The 18,964-nt window shown below is 46.9% G+C and overlaps 1 protein-coding gene across 1 annotated transcript in view; it reads right to left on the bottom strand.

The window, feature by feature from the left end:
• CAD (carbamoyl-phosphate synthetase 2, aspartate transcarbamylase, and dihydroorotase) overlaps positions 1 to 18,964 on the bottom strand; it is a 363,344-nt gene that overhangs the window by 150,754 nt on the left and 193,626 nt on the right. The window contains 1 exon segment of the mRNA XM_029596327.1: positions 13,965 to 14,147. Within this exon segment, the coding sequence (XP_029452187.1) occupies positions 13,965 to 14,147 (183 nt within the window).

Genomic DNA, 18,964 nt, shown 5'->3' with positions numbered 1-18,964 from the left:
GTACCTTTTCGTAAAACAGCTTGTTGATGCAGAAATCAATGCAAGGTTTTAAAAATCTGGCCTCTGGAAGATTTTTGATCCAGCTCATGAGCTCCATTTCCTCATAAACTCCTAGAACAGCTATAGCCAAGGGGAGGCTACAAGAGATAAGATTTCAGCCATGTAGGGGCCCTGTAAACAGCTGCAACTGTGGTGCACTGGTGTTTGGAGGTGGGGCTGTATTCAGACAGCATGTCCTGAAGACCCATTGTCCATGAGTGGGCGAAGGCATCTTTTGGAGGTGTCGTGCGTCTGTGATGTAGAGAGCAGAATTGGTCTACTTTGCGGTTGTGAATTGACGCAAAGAGGTCTATGTGTGGGCGGCCCCACTGGTGGAAAATCGTGTTCGCTACAGTGAGATCTAGGGACCATTTATGGGGATGAAATGTCTGGCTGAGATTGTCCGCCATCACATTGTTCACGCCTGCCAGATAGGTTGCTTAGAGTATCATGGAACGAGAGAGAACCAGGCTGAGATCTGCGCCACCTCTTGACATAGCAGGTAAGAGTCTGTGCCCGCTTGCTTGTTGAGGTACTACATCACTACCTGGTTGTCTGTTCGAATTAGGATTACCTTGTTGGATAGGCAATCCTGAAATGCGAATAGGGCATATCGTATCGCCCTGAGCTCCAGAAAATTGATCTGGTGGTTTTATTCTTTTGAAGTCCAGGTTCCCTGGGTTTGTAGGTTGTTGACATGGGCTCCCCAACCCAAGTTGGAGGCATCTGTGGTTAATGTAATTTGAGGCTCTGGAGGTTGAAAAGATAGTTCTATCTGAAGATTGGACTCCTGTATCCAAACTAGTGAGAGTCGAAGCTGGCTGGTGACGTGGACAATGTGGTACATATGTTGATGTGATTGGGATCATTGGGACTTTAAAGTCCATTGTGTTACTCTCATGGCTAGCCGAGCCATTGTGGTAACGTGAACAGTAGAAGCCATGTGTCCTAGCAAGGTTAGCAGGTGACACGCTGTAGTAGTGCGGCGAGTCTGTATTGCTTTTGCTAAGGTTGACAGTGTGCATGCTTCGTCCTTCGGGAAGAATGCCCTGGCTTGAATGGTGTTGAGATCTGCTCCGATGAACAAGAGGGTGCGTGAAGGAGTCAGATGTGATTTGGGATAGTTTATGAGAAACCCCAAGTATTGTAGTAAGCATATAGTAATACGGAGGGATTGAAGTACTATCTCCTTGGATGGACCCCTGAGCAGCCAATCGTCTAGATATGGATAGACGTGGATACTGCGCTGCCTTAGGGAAGCTGCTACTACTGACAGGCATTTCGTGAATACCCGGGGTGCTGATGCTAGGCAACAGCAGCACTCTGTATTGGAAATGTCTGTGACTTACTATGAATCTGAGGTATTTTCGATGAGGAGGGTAGATGGCTATGTGGGCATACGCCTCCTGAAGATCTAGAGAACAGAGCCAATCTCCCTTTTGTAGGAGAGGGAGCATGGTGCCCAAGGTCACCATCCTGAACTTTTCCTTGCGGAGATGTTTGTTTAGGGCACGAAGGTCCAGAATAGGACATATGCCACCTGACTTTTTGGGAATTAAAAAATATCGAGAGTAGAACCCTTTTCCTCGCTGCAGTCGGGGAATCGATTCAACGGCGGTGGAGTGCAGGAGGTTGAGAGTTCTGCCTCGAGAAGTGGAGTATGGTCGGTTAGACTCCACGCCGGACGTGATGGAGAGTGTAAGGAAGTTCAGATGGTAACCGTGGGCAACCACAGAAAGGACCCATTGGTCAGTGGTGATAGTGTGCCATGTGCTGGCAAAGTGGCACAGGCAGCCTCCCACAGGAAAGGGTGTTGGAGGTGGGGGTTGTCTGCTGCTCTCTAGAAGGGAATCAAAACCCCGACGCCGGACCAGTCTGTGAAGCTGGTTGGGGTTTTGGGGCCCTGTGTTGTCGAGGCTGTCCTCTTTTGAGAGGGTCTGGGTGGTAGAGCACAGGATGGAGGAGGGTAATACCTACGTGGTTTATAGGATAGCCTCTTAGGTTCCTGTCTAAATGACCTCTTGGCGGTAGGTAAGAAGTCCGAGGGAACAGTGGACAGCTGGCGCAAGGTCTCATGGTGATCTTTGAGTTGCACCACTGTCTCCTGAATCTTCTCGCCTAACAAAACTGACCCCTGTGCATGGAAGGTCTGCCTATTTTCCTAGACTTCCTGGCGTAGGTCAGAAGATTTGAGCTATGCCCAGTGTCTGGTGCTAATTCCCGTCGCTGAGACTCTGGAGGCAGTCTCAAAGATGTCATATGCTGCCTTGACCTCGTGCTTTCCAGCATCAAGCCCTTTTTAGAGTAGTGAGTCCCTCCTGAAATTCCTCTGGCAGTATCCCCTGATGCAGATTACAAAACACGAACTGAGGAGGTCAATGATTATGCTGAATGTGGGAAAGATGAAGCCCTGATATATTCAGATAAGTTGCTCTTTTATCTGCATTGAAAAATCTCAATATAAAAAATAATACTACTTTTTTGTGACCAATGATTATTGATAAGGCAATGAAATCAGATTCAGCCAGGAATGCCTAGTATGACAGGTCTATTAATTTCTTACATACTTTGGTTATATTATACAAGTTGAATTTGTAAAAGGGTTTTTATATAAATTCTGTGAGCATTGATATTCCTCAATGTTTTGAAAACTTTTTGCATTTAAATTGAAAGGAGACATGACTTGGGGTAAAAAGGACAGCATGGGACAAAAAGTATCAGATACTGCAGAAAATACTAGATAGAGACCGCTGCAAAGTAAGACTGTAATTCTGAAATGCATCTGGCTGAATATATGACCACTAGAAACTCCATCTTTAGGGAGAGCTCCTTCAGCAATGCATTTTTAAGTATTGCAAAGAGAGAACCCACAAGGGCACGAAGAATCAGATTAAGATCCCACTGGGGAAACAGAGACCTAAAGGAGGGGAACAAATACATTTAACTCTGCAAATGAAATGGGACATATCTGGATGAGAAGACACAGATACCCCTGAATCTGACCTCTATAACATGCGATAGCCGCAACTTGAATCCTCAGGGAACTAAGGGCTAAGCCAGGATAGGCAATTCTGGTACTGGAGTGCCACAAACAGATTTGGTTTCAGGATATCCACAATGAATATGCATGAGATATATCTGCATGCAATGGAGGCCGTGTATTCTGCAGCCAAGGAAGGGAAGCTGGATTCATCTGACTGTCCTAAAGAAAAAGAAATTATCAGGTAAGTAGAATTTCTCATTTCTTTGCATCTAGTCAGATGAATCCAGAACAAGTGGGATGCATCCAAGCTACTCCCAAGTAGGGTGGGAGGCTGCCTGTGGTCCTGTCAAAACAGCATGTGCAAAGTTTACGTCCTCCCGGGCCTGCACATCCAGACGATAATACCAGGAAAAGATATGTAAGGAGGACCACAATGCCACTCAAATGTCAATGGGAGACAGCAACCTAAGCCCTAGAGGAAGGAGCCCTAATCTGACTAGGTAACGGCTTGCAGCATCAACGTATGCTGCTGTGACAACCTCCTTAATCCAGTGAGTTATTACAGCTCGCGAGGCCAACTCTCCTTGTTTAGTGCCCACCATGAAGAACTAACAGGCGATCTGTTTTCTGTAAAGGCTCAGTAACCTACAGATACTGGATGATATGTTTCTTGACATCCAAGGGTCACAACAGACGATACTCCCCTAGGTCTCTCTCTCTGTCCAGAGACGGCAGGCAGATGTACTGATTCAAGTTAAATTCAGTGACCACCTTCGGTAAAAATGAAGGAAGAGTATGCAGCTATATCGACCCTGGAGTCACCTGGAGGAAGGGTTCCCGGCAACACAAGGCCTGCAGCTCGGAAACTATGTGCGCAGTACAAACTGCCGCAAGAAATACCATTTTCAAAGTCAGTAACCGCAAGGACAGGTTATGCATTGGTCTAAACATAGAACCCGCTAAGAAATCCAAGACCAAATTTAGACTCCATAAGGGTACGGGAAACCATAAGGGAGGATGAAGATGTTTTACTCCTTTCAGGAAATGGGCCACATCACGATGAGCCGACAAGGAACCAACATTCACATGGCCCCTGAAACAGGCGAGAGCCGCTACTTGTACCTTTAAGGAATTAAGAGCCAAACCTTTATTCAATCCATCCTGCAAAAATTCCAAAATGAGCAGGATCTTGGCCGAATGAGGATGAGTACCTTGATCCTCACACCAGGCCTCAAACACTCACCAAACTTGCACATAGAAAGTTCTCCACTGCCTTGGCCTAACGCAAAGCAAAGTGGAAATCACTATCACCAAGTATGCCTCTCAAGGGCCATACCGTAAGACAAAACGGAGTTGGATCTTCATGAAGAACTGGACCCTGACTTAGCAGGTTCCAGTGTGCCAGACGTCAAAGGGGAGCCGCCATAAATCTGCATACCACTGCCTCCTGAGCCAATCTGGAGCAACCAAGAGCACCATCCCTCTATGGCGCTTGATCCTTTGGATCAATCTGCCCAATATGGGCCATGGAGGAAAGGCATACAGCAACTTCTCCTCCAGCCACTCCTGCACTGGGGCATCGATCCCCAACGACTTCGAATCTCTCCTGCGACTGAAGAATCGTAGAACTTTCACATTGTGTGAAGTTGCCAGGTGGTCTAGGAACGGGGGAGCAATCCAGAATCAGCTGAAATGCCTCATCTGACTAAGCCCATTCTCCTGGGTCCAGACTCTCCCTGCTGAGAAAGTCTGCTCTTACATGCTCTTCCTGCTGTGTGTGAGGCTGAGATCTGGAGATGCACTTCTGCCCATTCTATAAGCTGACCTATTTCCTGTGACACTTGCTGGCTCTTGGTTCCTCCCTGCTGATTGATGTAAGCCACAGTCGTTACATTGTCAGACATTATCTGGATCGATTGACCCTGCAGTCAGTCCTGAACCGCAAACATACCAACTGGATCCCCCTGGCTCGCAGTTGATTGATGTTCCAAAGAGACACTTCTGTATTCCAGCACCCTTGAACCATCAGCCCCTGACAGTGAGATCCCCAACCAAGGAGGCTCGCATCTATTGTCAGTACTAGCCAGTCTGGCGGTACTAGATTCCACCTGCAGCCACCACTACAGTTGGGAGGAGATTTCCATCGGCAGGAGTTGATTTGAATAGTCCTGAAACTGCGGGTTTCACTGCGACAGCAGGGAGGGCTAAAGAGGACGTATATGTGCCCTCGTCCACGGGACCACTTCCAGGGTCACCGCCATTAAGCCTGGTACTTGCAGGCAGGACCATACAATTGGGAACAGAGTGTTCAATAACAGACAGAACCGTGTCATCAACTTCTGAATGCGTGCTTCCGGCAGGAAAACCTTGCTCTTCTTCATGGCGAACCAAACTCAGAGGTATTCCAACGACTAAGCAGGCTGAAGACTGCTCTTGGCCAGATTCACCACCCAGCCGAACTCCTACAACAGGGAGATCACCTTGCAGGTCACTCTGAAGCTCTCTTCCAGTGACTTGGCTTGGAATCAACCATTTGTCCAAATAAGGGTGTCGAGGATTCCATATTTTCTCAATTCTGCTGCCTTTACTACCATTACCTTGGAAGAGTCCATGGGGCGGTGGGCCAGACCAAAGGGCAGGGCCCAAAATAGATAATGGCATCCTAGAGCTGTGAACCGCAGAAAGCGTTGATGTTCTAGTCAGATGGGAATATGAAGGTTCACGACGACTGACACCTTTGAGATCCAGGATGGGACAAAAGGAGCCCTCCTTCTTGGGCACAATGAAATAAAGGATTATCGACTTTTATTTTCTTGAGACAAGGGCACTGCAACCACAGCCCTCATAAGAACATAAGAAAATGCCATACTGGGTCAGACCAAGGGTCCATCAGGCCCAGCATCCTGTTTCCAACAGTGGCCAATCCAGGCCATAAGAACCTGGCCAAGTACCCAAAAACTAAGTCTATTCCATGTAACCATTGCTAATGGCAGTGGCTATTCTGTAAGTGAACTCCAGCACATATCGCTCTCGTATCACTTCCAGGACCCATTGATCCGATGTGATCTTGACCCACCTCTGATAGAAGAAAGAGAGGCGTCCCCCTATCTACTGTTCCCGGAGTGGGTTGGCAAACTTTCATTGGGAAGTGACAGGAGATTCAACTACCCAAAACCTGCACCCCCTTCTTGGCTGGAGACAAAAGGACTGAGACCTACCAAAAGGTTGCATTCTCTGAAGGGTCTTTCCTCTATAGGGACGAAAACGCCTGGATCCTCTAGTATGACCTCATGTTAAAAGAGCGTGGCGTCTGCTCATTATCCTCTGGCAAACAAGGAACTGGAGATTCATCCTATTTACTGGCCAGTTTTTCCAACTTGCTCCCAAATAATAGCGAGCCTTTAAAGGGCAATTTGGTAAGGTTAGCCTTGTAGGTTGCATCTGCCAAACAATTTCTCATCTATAACTGACACCTGGCTGCTACTGTGGAAGCCACTCCTCTGGCTGAAGAGCAGACCAAATCACAGCCTGCAACTGCCAAAAAAGCAGCAGCAGGTTCCATAACTGCCCTGGAGTTCATCTCAGAGTCTATCTCAGAGTCATCAACCTCCTGGGAGAGAAGCAAACAAGATCGACCCACCAGGGAACAAGCAGCAGCAATCTGCAAGGACACTGCTACTGCATCAAATGCTTGCTTAAGGATAGTCTCAATCCTATCATGAAATTCCTTCAAGGCCACGCCTCCTTCAACAGGAATAACGGTCTGCTTGGAGACTGCACACAAGTGTATCTACCTTCGGAAAATGTAAATGCTCTCTTGCCTAGGGATCCAGAGGGTACAGGACTTCCAAAGCCTGATCCCCTTTGAAATTAGCCTCTGGCGTGCCCTACTCAAGATCAATTAATTTTTGAATGGCTTCCATCATGGGGAAAATACAAGAGGCCTTATGCAAAGAAACCAAAATAGAATTTTTCTTCAGCTCAGTTCCAGTGTCTGCCCCAGGAACTCCAAGCATTTTTTAAGGTTTGGGAAATTAGAGCTGGCAGTTCATTTTTATGAAAGAGCCATAGCATAGTTCTATACAGTTCTAATCCTGGAGGAATTCCACCATCTTCAAGGGAGTCAGGATCGGCGTCATGCATGCCATCCGGTCCTCCATTGGAAAGACCTGCTGCTGCTCTAGCAGTACTCTGGCAATTAACAGTATGTCCTGGCAAGGTTCCTACCTGTGACTCTGCTCTGGGTGTATTAGAGAGGGCTGAAAACTGTGACTGGAGAAAAGATTGCAATCCCTGGAAAAATTATCCACAAAAAGGTAGAAGTATCCAATTCAGGAGTTACTTTAGGTGTACTCACTGAGCTAACATCCCCTGCTGAGGAACCAGTTTGGGGAGTTCCAAATCAGGGCACTACCCTGCCTATATCCGGCTGGGAAGAGCCAGGCTTAGTGAAATCAGAGGAAGGCAAATCTCACTGATCCTTCACAATGCGCTGGCACAAGTTAGCGTGCACTCCTGGTTGAGAAGCCCAAATATGACAGCTAGTGCAAAAAGAAAGGCGCTTAGGTTTCTTAGGCATAGGCGCCATTATGGCAGATAGTGCGCTTGAGCGGCAGCCGGAGGTGTGCATCTAGCTTTTTTTTTTTCCTGTAAGTCCAAAAATTAGGCATACCACACCTAGGCGTCCCAAAAATAAGCACTATAAAGCAATTTAAGCACACAATACAATTTGGACACACAGGTAAGCATGCGGCCACTTAAGGTGCCGCTTAACTTAGATGCACATAATACAAGACCCGACTAAGCGTCCAAAAACTGGACATACAGCTAGGCGCACACACCGATAATCAAGTAGAAAACAGCTTAAGAAAGCACACATAATTACCGTTGCAGCCTTCTATGTGGCTCACAGCGAAAATGCTTCAAAGTGGGGCCTAGCCTACAGAGGCTGCTCAACCCGCCAGGATGCACACATCCCTCGACCTCCCACGAAGCTGGACGAACGTCAGAACAGTGCGGCAAGCTTGGAGACCGGGAAAAAGGAGGAAGCCCTACACTAAAAAAGGCTCCTTTTAGGTCTCTATTTTTTTTAAACTTATCTGAGCTCAGGCTGACCTGGCTGAATACAGAGATGGTCTCCAGCTGCAGGGGGGGGGGACAGGGCATATACAGTCACCACCGCGCTCAGCTTCCTGCACCTGCTACCTTTCAGCTGCTTAAGCAGCTAAGTCCATGCCAGCTGAAAAACAAGCTACCAGACCAAGGCACTCATCTGAGGAACCTCAGGAATTCTCAGCTGTGGGAGGGACCTTTTGGTATCACTGCAGGAGAGAAGGGTGAATGTAATTGCCTTAAAGGAAAATTAGTTTCTTACCTGATAATTTTCGTTCCTGTAGTACTATGGATCAGTCCAGACACCTGGGTTTTGCCTCCCCTCCAAGCAGATGGAGACAGAAGTTTTTCAAAACAAACCCTGGCATATATACCAAGGTGCCACCCTCAGTCTTACATAATGTCAAAGCAGAATGGAATAAAAACCCAATTCAACATCTAACTAACTTAAGGTTTATTGAACACCTCAACTGAGAACAAATAGACAGAATCAATAGAACAGGCGAGAAGGCATGGTAAATAACCATAACACAAAAAAAACAAACTTTAAACGAGCGGGACTCTCCGTTACTTAAGTGCACACAGCTAGAGGGCGGGGCTCTGGACTGATCAGTGGTACTACAGGAACGAAAATTATCAGGTAAGAAACTAATTTTCCTTTCCCTGTACGTACCCTGATCAGTCCAGATACCTGGGATGTACCAGAGCCAACTCACAGAGGGTGGGAGCCGGAGAGGCCCGCACAGAGCACCCCTTCTCCAAATCCCCCAGCCTCCGAAGCTCTCACAGCCAATCTGTAATGCCTTGCAAAAGTATGCAAAGATTTCCAAGTAGCCGCCCTGCAAATTTCCTGGGGCGAAACCTGGTGAGATTCTGCCCAAGAAGCTGCCTGTGAACGCGTGGAATGAGCGTGAAGTCCCACCAGTACAGTCTTACCAAGCAGTAAATACGCAGAACCGATGGCCTCCTTCAACCAACGAGCTATGGTAGCCTTGGAGGCCATCCTGCCTTTATGTGGACCATTCCAAAAAACAAAGAGATGGTCCGATACCCGAAAAGGATTCATAACCTCCAGATACCAGAGCAGAGCCCTGCAGACATCTAGCTTCTGTAAATCCTTGGCTATTGGATCCGATTGATCCACATCGGAGAAGGAAGGAAGTTCGATCGATTGATTCAAGTGAAAAGATGACACCACCTTTGGAAGAAAGGAGGGGACCGTCCGCAAGGACACCCCTGAATCCGAAATCCTCAAGAAGGGTTCCCGGTATGACAACGCCTGCAATTCCGACACCCGACGTGCCGAAGAAATCGCCACCAAAAATACACTTTCAGCGTAAGATCCTTTAGCGTTGACCGCTTTATAGGCTCAAAAGGTGGCGCACACAAGGACGAAAGTACCAAATTGAGATTCCAGGAAGGACACGAAAGACGAAGCGGAGGGCGTAAGTGCTTCGCCCCCCCCCCCCCGTAGGAAACGTGCCACATCCGGGTGTAAGGCCAACACAACCCCCAGGACCTTGCATCGGAGACAACCGAGCGCCGCAACCTGTACACGGAGGGAACTACAGGAAAGACCTTTAGCAAGACGGGCTTGCAGGAAAGCCAGGATGTCAGAAACCAACGCCCTCGTAGGATCCACCTCGCGATCCGAACACCAAGTTTCGAAAACTTTCCAGATCCTAACATAAGCCAGGGAAGTAGATGGTTTCCTCGACCACAGCAGTGTGGCGATCACTGGGTCAGAGTAACCTTTACTTTTCAAGCGTTGCCTTTCAAAGGCCAAGCCGCAAGACAAAAGCGATCCGCCTCTTCCAAACAAACAGACCCTTTATGAAGAAGAGCAGCGGACTCCCGAAACTGCAGAGGAGCCGTGATGGACAGATTGAGCAGATCTACAAACCAGGGACACCTCGGCCATTCCGGAGCTACCAGAATCACCTCGGCTGGATGAAGCTCTATTCTCCTGAGCACCTTGCGGATTAGCGGCCAAGGAGGAAACACCTACAGTAAGATGTTCTTCGGCCAGGGAAGTACCAGGGCATTGACCCCCCTCTGCCCCTGTCTCTCTGCGCTGACTGTAGAACCGCGGAGCCTTGGCATTCTGAACGTGGCCATCAGATCCATGCACAGCGTGCCCCACCGGTTGCAGATGAGCTGAAAAGCCTCATCGGCCAACTCCCATTCTCCGGGTTCGAGATGGTGGTGACTGAGAAAGTCCGCCTGCACGATGTCCACCCCAGCAACGTGGGAAGATGCAATGCTGATGAGATGGAGTTCCGCCCAGTCCATTAAGAAACGAGCCTCCGTCGCCACTGGACGTCTCCTGGTTCCTCCTTGGCGACTGATAAAGGCCACTGTGGTTGCATTGTCGGACAATACCCGGACCGACTTCCCCCGGAGGAGCGGAAAGAAGGCCTCCAAGGCCAGAGCTACGGCCCTGGTTCTAGACGGTTGATTGATCACAGATTGTTCTGGGACCACTGCCCTGCAACAGACTTCCCCAGACAAACCGCTCCCCAGCCGGAGAGACTGGCGTCCGTGGTGATGACCATCCAGTCGGGCATTACCAGGGGAACTCCCCGCTCGAGATGGTCGGAAACCAGCCACCAGTCAAGACTGTGTCTCTCATGGAGTCCGTAAGCAGAAGCGGGAGATGGAACTGCTCCGACAGCGGGTTCCAACGGACAGCAATGCTGATTGTAACAGATGCATATGAGCAAAGGCCCAGGGCACCAATTCCAGAGTAGATGTCATGGACCCCAAGACTCGCAAGTAATCCTTCACTTTGGGCATCTGCATGGACATTGGGTCCCTCACCTGACCCTGAAGCTTGACTATCCACTCTGTGGTGAGGAACACTCTCCCCTGTGCTGTCAAACAGAGCCCCCAGGAACTCCAGAGACTCTGAGGGGACTAGATGACTCTTGGCAAGGTTGACTACCCAACAGAGGCAGAGCAAGAGCTGAAGCACTCTGCTGATGGCTGTGTGACACAGAGTCTCAGACTTCGCCCGAATCAGCTAATCGTCTAGGTAAGGGTGCACCAGCAGGCCTTCCCTCCGGAGTTGCGCTTGCCACCACCACCATCACTTTGGAGAATGTCCTTGGAGCGGTGGCGAGAACCAAAGCCCTAAACTGAAAAGGTTTTCCCAGGATGCAGAACTGAGAAATCTCCGATGAGGTGACCGAATGCAGAGAGACGCCTCCGTGAGATCCAGCGATGCCAGGAATTCGCTTTGTTGTATTGAGGCGATGACGGACCGAAGAGTCTCCATCCGGATACTCTGTGTGACTCTTGAGATTCTAGATGGGGCGGAACGTTCCTTCCTTCTTCGGGACAATGAAGTAAATGGGAGTAGCGTCCCTTGCCCAGATCTGCAGGCGGAACCGGCGTGATAGCCCCCAGGGCCAGCAGGTGCTGGAGTGTTCCTTGTACTGCCTCCCGTTTTCTCGGTACCCGCAGGGAGAGATCAGGAACTTGTCCCGAGGACGCCGTATAAAATCTAAAGCATAACCTTGACTTATCACGGTGAGGACCCACTGATCCGACGTTAATTTGGTCCATTCCTCGAAGAAGAGCGACAGCCTGGCATAGTTTGGCACATGGTGGAGCATGGTACTGAGGGATGGACCAGCAGTATCTCATTGCGAGGCCTTAGTCCCCGCTGCCAATGGGGAATTGCCTGGCTTGCCGAAACGCCTGCCTCAAAAGGACTGAGAGAACACTTATATTGATTAATAAAAATACATTATACTTTTACTGAGTCTAAGTGTTCTTGTGTCCCTGGCCATAAGCATAGAGTAAACTTTACAATGACTGTTGTCTGGTGGAGAGTCGGCGCAGCAAAAAAAAAAAATCAACAATTGAAACTTTTTTTTTTTTTTAAATCGCAAACCTACCCCCGCGCTGTCCCTGATTCTGGACAGGTCCTTGCTCCTGCTGCGAGTGAGCCAGGCTCCCCGGTATCACCCCAGTGCTGCTAATCCACCAAGGCAGGGCCCTCGACCCTCTTGAGCAGCTGCCTCGACCAAGGAGGATGCTCCCCTCAGGACCTGCCAACCAACCCCCTGGGAGAGTAACAGGCCTTCTTCTTCTTCTTTTTTTTTTAAAACCAATAAAGCAACAGAAGTCCCTAACTATTCCTAATTCTTTTTTTTTTTTTTTTTTAATCAAAAGAGATTGTGGGTTTTGCACCTCTGCCATCTGCTGGAGACAGAGTAAGACTGAGGGACTGTGGGTGGCACCTTGGTATATATGCCAGGGTTTGTTTTGAAAAACTTCTCTGTCTCCATCTGCTGGAAGGGAGGAAAAACCCAGGTGTCTGAACTGATCTGGGTACGTACAGGGAATTCTCCTTTTTCAAAATGAAGCAATCCCTAGTAGGAAGATGCACATCCACCATCTGCTGGAGATGGAGAATACTGGCAGGCTGATGTCACTGCAGGGGTATATGTACTGTGATATCAGTTTGCTCCAACTCCATCTGCTGGTAGAGATGCATAACCCGCTTGTTCTGGATTCATCTGACTGGACACTAAAATAGCTCCTTTTTAAAATTATTTTCCACCTGTCTCCAAATCTCACCTTCACTACTGTACTCAAGACCATGGCAGAAATTCAGCAGGAGCTGCCTAGAGTTCAACTCCAGTAAATATTCTTAAACAATACTGGCACCACAAGCAAGAGTTTTCACACTTTGTAGGTGGGCTTTGCTCATATCTAATGCATGAGACCAGCATAACTGGCCTTGCAAGTTTTGAAAATAGTTGCTTACAGGGCCCAGCATTGAGCAGGTGGGAGATGGGGTAAACAAGATAGTGCCAGGAAATCTCTTCTCCTTCACTGAAAGCAGAACTGCCTGGGGACCCTCAGAGCTGTCAGAGGGGATGGGAGAGATAGGTAACCACCTGGGGTGCCAGCACACCATGCTGCCACTACAAAAGCAGGAAGAGTAAGCTCATACAGCTGCATCCTCAGATGAGTCATGTAAGGATCACAAGGGAACACACCCTCCCATCTTCTGCAGCTAACCGGAACATTGAAGCAAGACCCATCTGCGGGCAGGAGCTTGGAGAGTTATTTATTCATTAGAAGTTTTTATATACCGCTTATAATAGAAAAACCATGCTAAGTCGTTTACATTAAAAACAAACAAAAACAAACAACAAAAACAAAACCAGTCCAACAATGCAATGCAAACAATGCATAATTATGTATTAGTTGTTGTGTTGACCTAGAATATGATTGTTGAACTAGAATATGAATGTTGCTGTAAACCATGGTATCTTTTGGAATGATAGTATATAAAATGCTTATATAAATAAAGTCAATAAAATATTTAAAACATCTCAAATTCATATGAAAAGTACAGATAAAATCATCAGGAAAAAGCTATTTGAAATAAGTGGCTGATTTAGCTTTTTCCCCCCAAAAAATAAAATTATAGTCCTCTATTTCCCAAAGTTCGAGGGGCAAACTGTTTCATAATACTGGCCCCACTATTGAAAAAGCACGGCTATGGATCACTTGAAGATTAAATTCTTTAATAGAGGGAACATTCAACTTTCTGCGGAACAGTGATGCCAGTTAGGGGGGGGACCCTCCTCCCAAAAGAGCTTTATAAACAAGAGTGAGTATCTTAAAAGCATGTTGCCTGTTAGTCTGATGGGCCTGGGGACTGTCCTCCCATTTCAGAAGTGACAGGGCAGGATTGCATAAGGGACCCACAAGGCTCCAGGAAAACATTTAGGAGAATTTATAAGCTCTGCTCAAGACTTTGACCTCTCCCTTTCCCTTCCGTGATTCACTGGAAAACTTGTGTACTTACTTTGGCCTCCTGAATGAACTTAGAGATGACCACAGGGTGCTCCTTGGATACAGCTACGGCACTGTTGAGGAATTTCTCCAGATCGCTGTCCGAGTATGCCACGTTCATCGCTGCTCCACTGAGCACATAAGAAGGGCGCACCAGGCATGGGTACCCTACTTTGCTGCAAAAATGCATGGCCGACTGGGAAAAAGGCAGAAATAAAGAAAACATAGGGCAATTCATGAATATGTCGGGAACTCTCAGGAGAACCTATAGATTTGAACTTCACGGGGGGGTGGGAGGGGGGGGGGGAGGTTTCTAACTTTTTTTTTTTATTATGAATTAATATTTTTAAGAGGAACACATGCCTGGATATGGAGCAATATCAAGAAAAATAGTTAATCATAGAATGAATATAACATTCACCAACACACGCAATCCTTTTCATTGTATCAAGCACAAGTTCAAAATTTAACATGAAGGAGGCAAGGCAAGGTCAATAATGGAACAAGAGGGAACATTTACTTAATTTATATTTTGCTTTTTCAGGCACTTCAAAAGCAGATTTCATTCAGGTTCTGTAGGTAATTTCTGGTTCCTTATCTGCTAATTTGCTTTTCTTGAATCCCACCAGACCAGTCCAGTTGGATTGGTTTTTTTTTCCCTCCAAGCATATGGAGACAAAGAATAAAAGATTTACTGTATCTGCCTACATAAGACACTGTGCCACCTGCAGTCCCACAATATATCTATGTAACCAAGCTAACACTATCCCACGAGCAGGCATAATAAACTCTTAGGTGAGCCGAAAAGAAACTTGACTTCCTCCAACCGGGAGTGTCCAAAAATCAGCTGCAAACCATACACATGCTGGAATCAACCAGCCAAAGCATTCACTGAATATTTCATACAGCCTTATTAAAGGCAGTATAAGAGACCAGGACTCTGGACTGGTCTGGTGGGACTCAAGGAAAGAAAATTAGCAATTAATTCCCTCTCCGAGAGTTAAGCAACAGGGGCTCTGCATCACTGCCTGCTCTTTCAGAAACAGAAGACAGGAAACATGGCCACCACACCAGAATCCCGATCTCTCACAGTGATCAAATCGGCCTGTTAAGACTGCTTTCCTCCCAATCGCTTTTCTGTTGCTAGGAAGTCCCCCAAATGGCCCTTACCCCCCCCCCCCCCCCCCACTGGAGGAGGCACAGCCGATATCTGAGGGAAGAACTGTCCCGTGCCTATCCCTGCAGGCAGTACAGTTTTTCCTGTGTTCCACGGGAGCTGCCATTTTAAGGAGCCTTATGGCTGCAGAATAAAAACTGCAGCACTGCTTCCCTTCTCCCCTCCTGCTCAAAAGTGTCACTGACCCCTCACACCATGGAAAATACCGCTATAGAGCAACAGGAAACCAAATTCTCCTTTAGCTGTCTTCTATACAGCTCAGATGAAAACACTGCAGCTCCCTCACCTCCCTTTGTTTTTTTTGTGTGGGTTTTTTTTTTTTTTTTTTTTTTTAAGAAAACTAATCTGACCAAAAAAATGAAAAAAAAAAAAAAAAAAAAAAAAAAAAGGTATACTTTCCTGAAGGAGCCTTGATCCTGAAGCGAAAAACAGGCAAGGAGAGGGGGGGAAAGGGTGCCAGCACCACTGGCTAACAGCTCCTCTCCCCCCAACGAGTCTGGGAATAAGAAATTCAGGGTCACCGATTTTCCTGCTCATCCCTAAGCAGACCTAACCACCCCTAGGAGCAATCTGACCACTGGAGACAGAGAAATACTGAGGAACTGCAGGTAGCAAGGTCCTTATGTGGGCAATTACAGTTAATCTTCTATTCTCTGCCTCCATTTGCAGGTGCAGAAAAACCCATTCATCTGGATTGGTCTGGAGGATGATAGGATGCCCATTCTGAGGGATAAGCAATGGCTTTCCCAAGTCCACCTGGTTATAGACTTTTCCTCTAGGAAATTGCCCAAACCTCTTTTAAACCAAGGTATGCTAGATGCCTTGACCACATCCTTCATCAAAAAATACCAAAGCTTAAAAAAAAAATTTTCTCCAATTTGTTTTAAATCTACCTGCTACTTTCAAAAGCATGTGCTCTAATCCTAGTAATATTTGAAAGGGTAAAGAAATTTTCTCTTACCTGATAATTTCATTTCCTTTAGACCAGTCAGACCACTCCAGACAAACAGATTATGCCCACCAACCAGAGGATGAAGACACAGAACAAAAGGGCTCACTGATATCCCTTATATACATCAGTGATGACCTTAATCTGCCCGTATTTTCTTTAACAAGCTTCTTAAAATTCTGTAAGGGTTAGAAATCTCAAATAACCAAAGGGCTTCCAGAATACCAATAATATTAGAAAAAGCAACTGCCTATATACAATACGCCCATGACCCATACCTGTACCATATGTCCAGCACAGATGACATCACTTCAAACTTCACAGCTGAAAACAAGAACACATTTAGTAGCATACGACAGGCTCTGAACTGGTTTAAAGGAAAGGAAATCATCATCAGGTAAGATTAAATTTCTCTTTCCTCTTCAATCAGTCAGACCAGCCCAGATGAACAAGATGAACCCAAGCTATTCCCGATGAAGGTGGGCCCTGCCAAATCAGCTTTCAATACCTCCACTGTGAAGAATGCATCTTCCCTAGCATTCATATTCAAACAGTAATGCTTAGAAAAGGAATGTAAAGAGGACCACGTAGCTGCCCTACAAGTCTCCTGTGGAGATACCAATTGATGTTTTACCCACGAAGCAGCCTAAGCCCTCATGGAATGTACTCTAACTTGCTTGGACAAAGGCTTATCTTTGTCCACTTAAACCGCCGTAACTACCTCTTTAATCCAATGCACAATGGACGCTTTGGATGCTGCCTCGCCCCTCCTGTCACCATTAAACAGGATAAACTAATAATCCAATCTCCTAAACTCATTAGTGACCTTCAGATACTTCAAAACACTATGTGGACATCCAAGGAATGCAAAACTGACAGTCCTTGTCCAAAGACTGCCGACTAAAGGAAGGCAAACAGTGTCTGCCTTTCATGTGAACCAGGTAGTCTATCTTAGGAAGAAAAGAAGGCACTGTACAAATCCTGACCGTGTCCCTACAGATCTGAAAAATTCTTTCTGCAAGAATTGCCTGTAAATCAAAATCTTTCTGGCTGAAAGATTCACCACCAGGAAACTACTTTTAGAGTAAGAAACCTGAGAGCAATGGATCTAAAGGGTTCAAACTAGGAATCCATAAGAAGCATAAGACTCTAGATTCAAATCCCAGGATGGGATAGGATCCCTCACTGAAGACCTAATATGCTTGACCCCTCTCAGAAACCACATAACATCTGTATGCAAAGTCAGGGTTCCTCCTGACACCTGACCCCTATAACAGGCAATAACTGCAACTTGAACTTTCAAGGAATCAAGACCAGACCTTTCTCCAGATCCTCCAGCAAGAAAGCTAACCTAGGAGAAATTTGATGAGCATAATATTTCTCAAAGCTCCCCAAACCCTCACATAAACCACGGTGGTAGAGTAGTTTCTAGCCTTCAGCAGTGTATTCACTTCCTGCCATGAATATTCCTGCCTAATCAGACGATCCCTCTCAAGGGCTAGACCATAATATAAAAAGTGATCCGGATCCTCATGGAGAACTAGACCTTGTGCCAGAAGATCTATCTGGTGTGAAAAATGTACTTGAGTCCCCTATAGCAACCTGCTAAGATCTGAATACCTGGAATATCTTGGCTAGTCTGGTGTTACAATGATCACCAGATCCAAGTGCCTTGAAATCTTTTCAACCATTCTTCCTGTTAATGGCAAGGGAGGAAATATATACAGGGTCGTCTCTGAAGGCCAAAGTTAAGAACATAAGAATATGCCATACTGGGTCAAACCAAGGGTCCATCAAGCCAAGCATCCTGTTTCCAACAGTGGCCAATCCAGGTCATAAGAACCTGGCAAGTACCCATAAAACAGTCTATCCCGGTGGTGGCGAACCTATGGCACGCGTGCCAGAGGGGGCACTCAGAGCCCTCTCTGTGGGCACACCGTCGCTAGGGTTGCCAACTTTCTGGATTTTCTCTGGACAGTACAGCTGCCTAGCTCCATTGGCACCTGCTGTCCGCACCAGCGGCAGTAACTGCGCCACCATGGCCGGTTTTCCGACCATCTGCACCTGCGCAGCTATCTCCTCCTTCTGTGCCTCCGCCGGCGGTGGACTTTGCCTGGCTGCTGTCTGGCTCTTCTTCCCTGGTGTTGGTGGCCACAGGTGGCCAGAATCTGGGCACTCCTCAGCGTCTGCCCATTGCTCTTCGGGTAGGCAGTGCAGATTCTTGCGCTCTTAATTTTCTGATATTTAAAGCCCCCAGAGTCAGGGCAGAAATTGTTGAATTGAATTTGTTGTAAATCACTCATCTTGTTAGCTTCCTGCTAGTCAGTGCCCACTTTCGGATAGTCTTGGCAAATTAGTGCAGATATTTCAGGAGCTGCAAGTCTCTTCGTTTTTCCAGTAATTTAAGGTCACACTAAAGTTGTGCTGCCTTTTTATGTATTTAATCTCCCTTGGTGGAGAAATATCTAAAGTTGAAAACTGGCCTGAAAAGTGGTCACCCCTTTCCTAAAACGTGATCAGCCAGTTATATTAGCGTGCGAGGAGTTCCAAAAATGTATTTTCAAAAAAAAAAAAAGTGATGTTCTCTGTTTTTTAGGTTTCTAAATGCTCATGCAATGTTTTTCTGTCGTTAGCACAAATTTAATAATGGTAGGATTGTAGCAAAAGCGTTGGAGCAGTTGCTTTCCAGTTTACTGCTCAGCAGGAACTCCTCCCCTCGATAGTCTCAATCAGAATTGAGGAGACCTTGCTCCCTGAGTGTGTTTAAATACCAGTTGGCCCCTGCCCTTACGCACCTGCAGTTGCTATAGAACGGCCAATCGGTGAGCTGCTGTGCTTGTCAGCATTCGCAGAACGTGCTGTTGGTATCTTACGTAGAGACGTGTGG

This window comes from Rhinatrema bivittatum, chromosome 3, assembly GCF_901001135.1.
Source record: "Rhinatrema bivittatum chromosome 3, aRhiBiv1.1, whole genome shotgun sequence".
Taxonomy (NCBI): domain Eukaryota; kingdom Metazoa; phylum Chordata; class Amphibia; order Gymnophiona; family Rhinatrematidae; genus Rhinatrema; species Rhinatrema bivittatum.
This window is presented reverse-complemented; position numbering and strand designations above follow the sequence as displayed.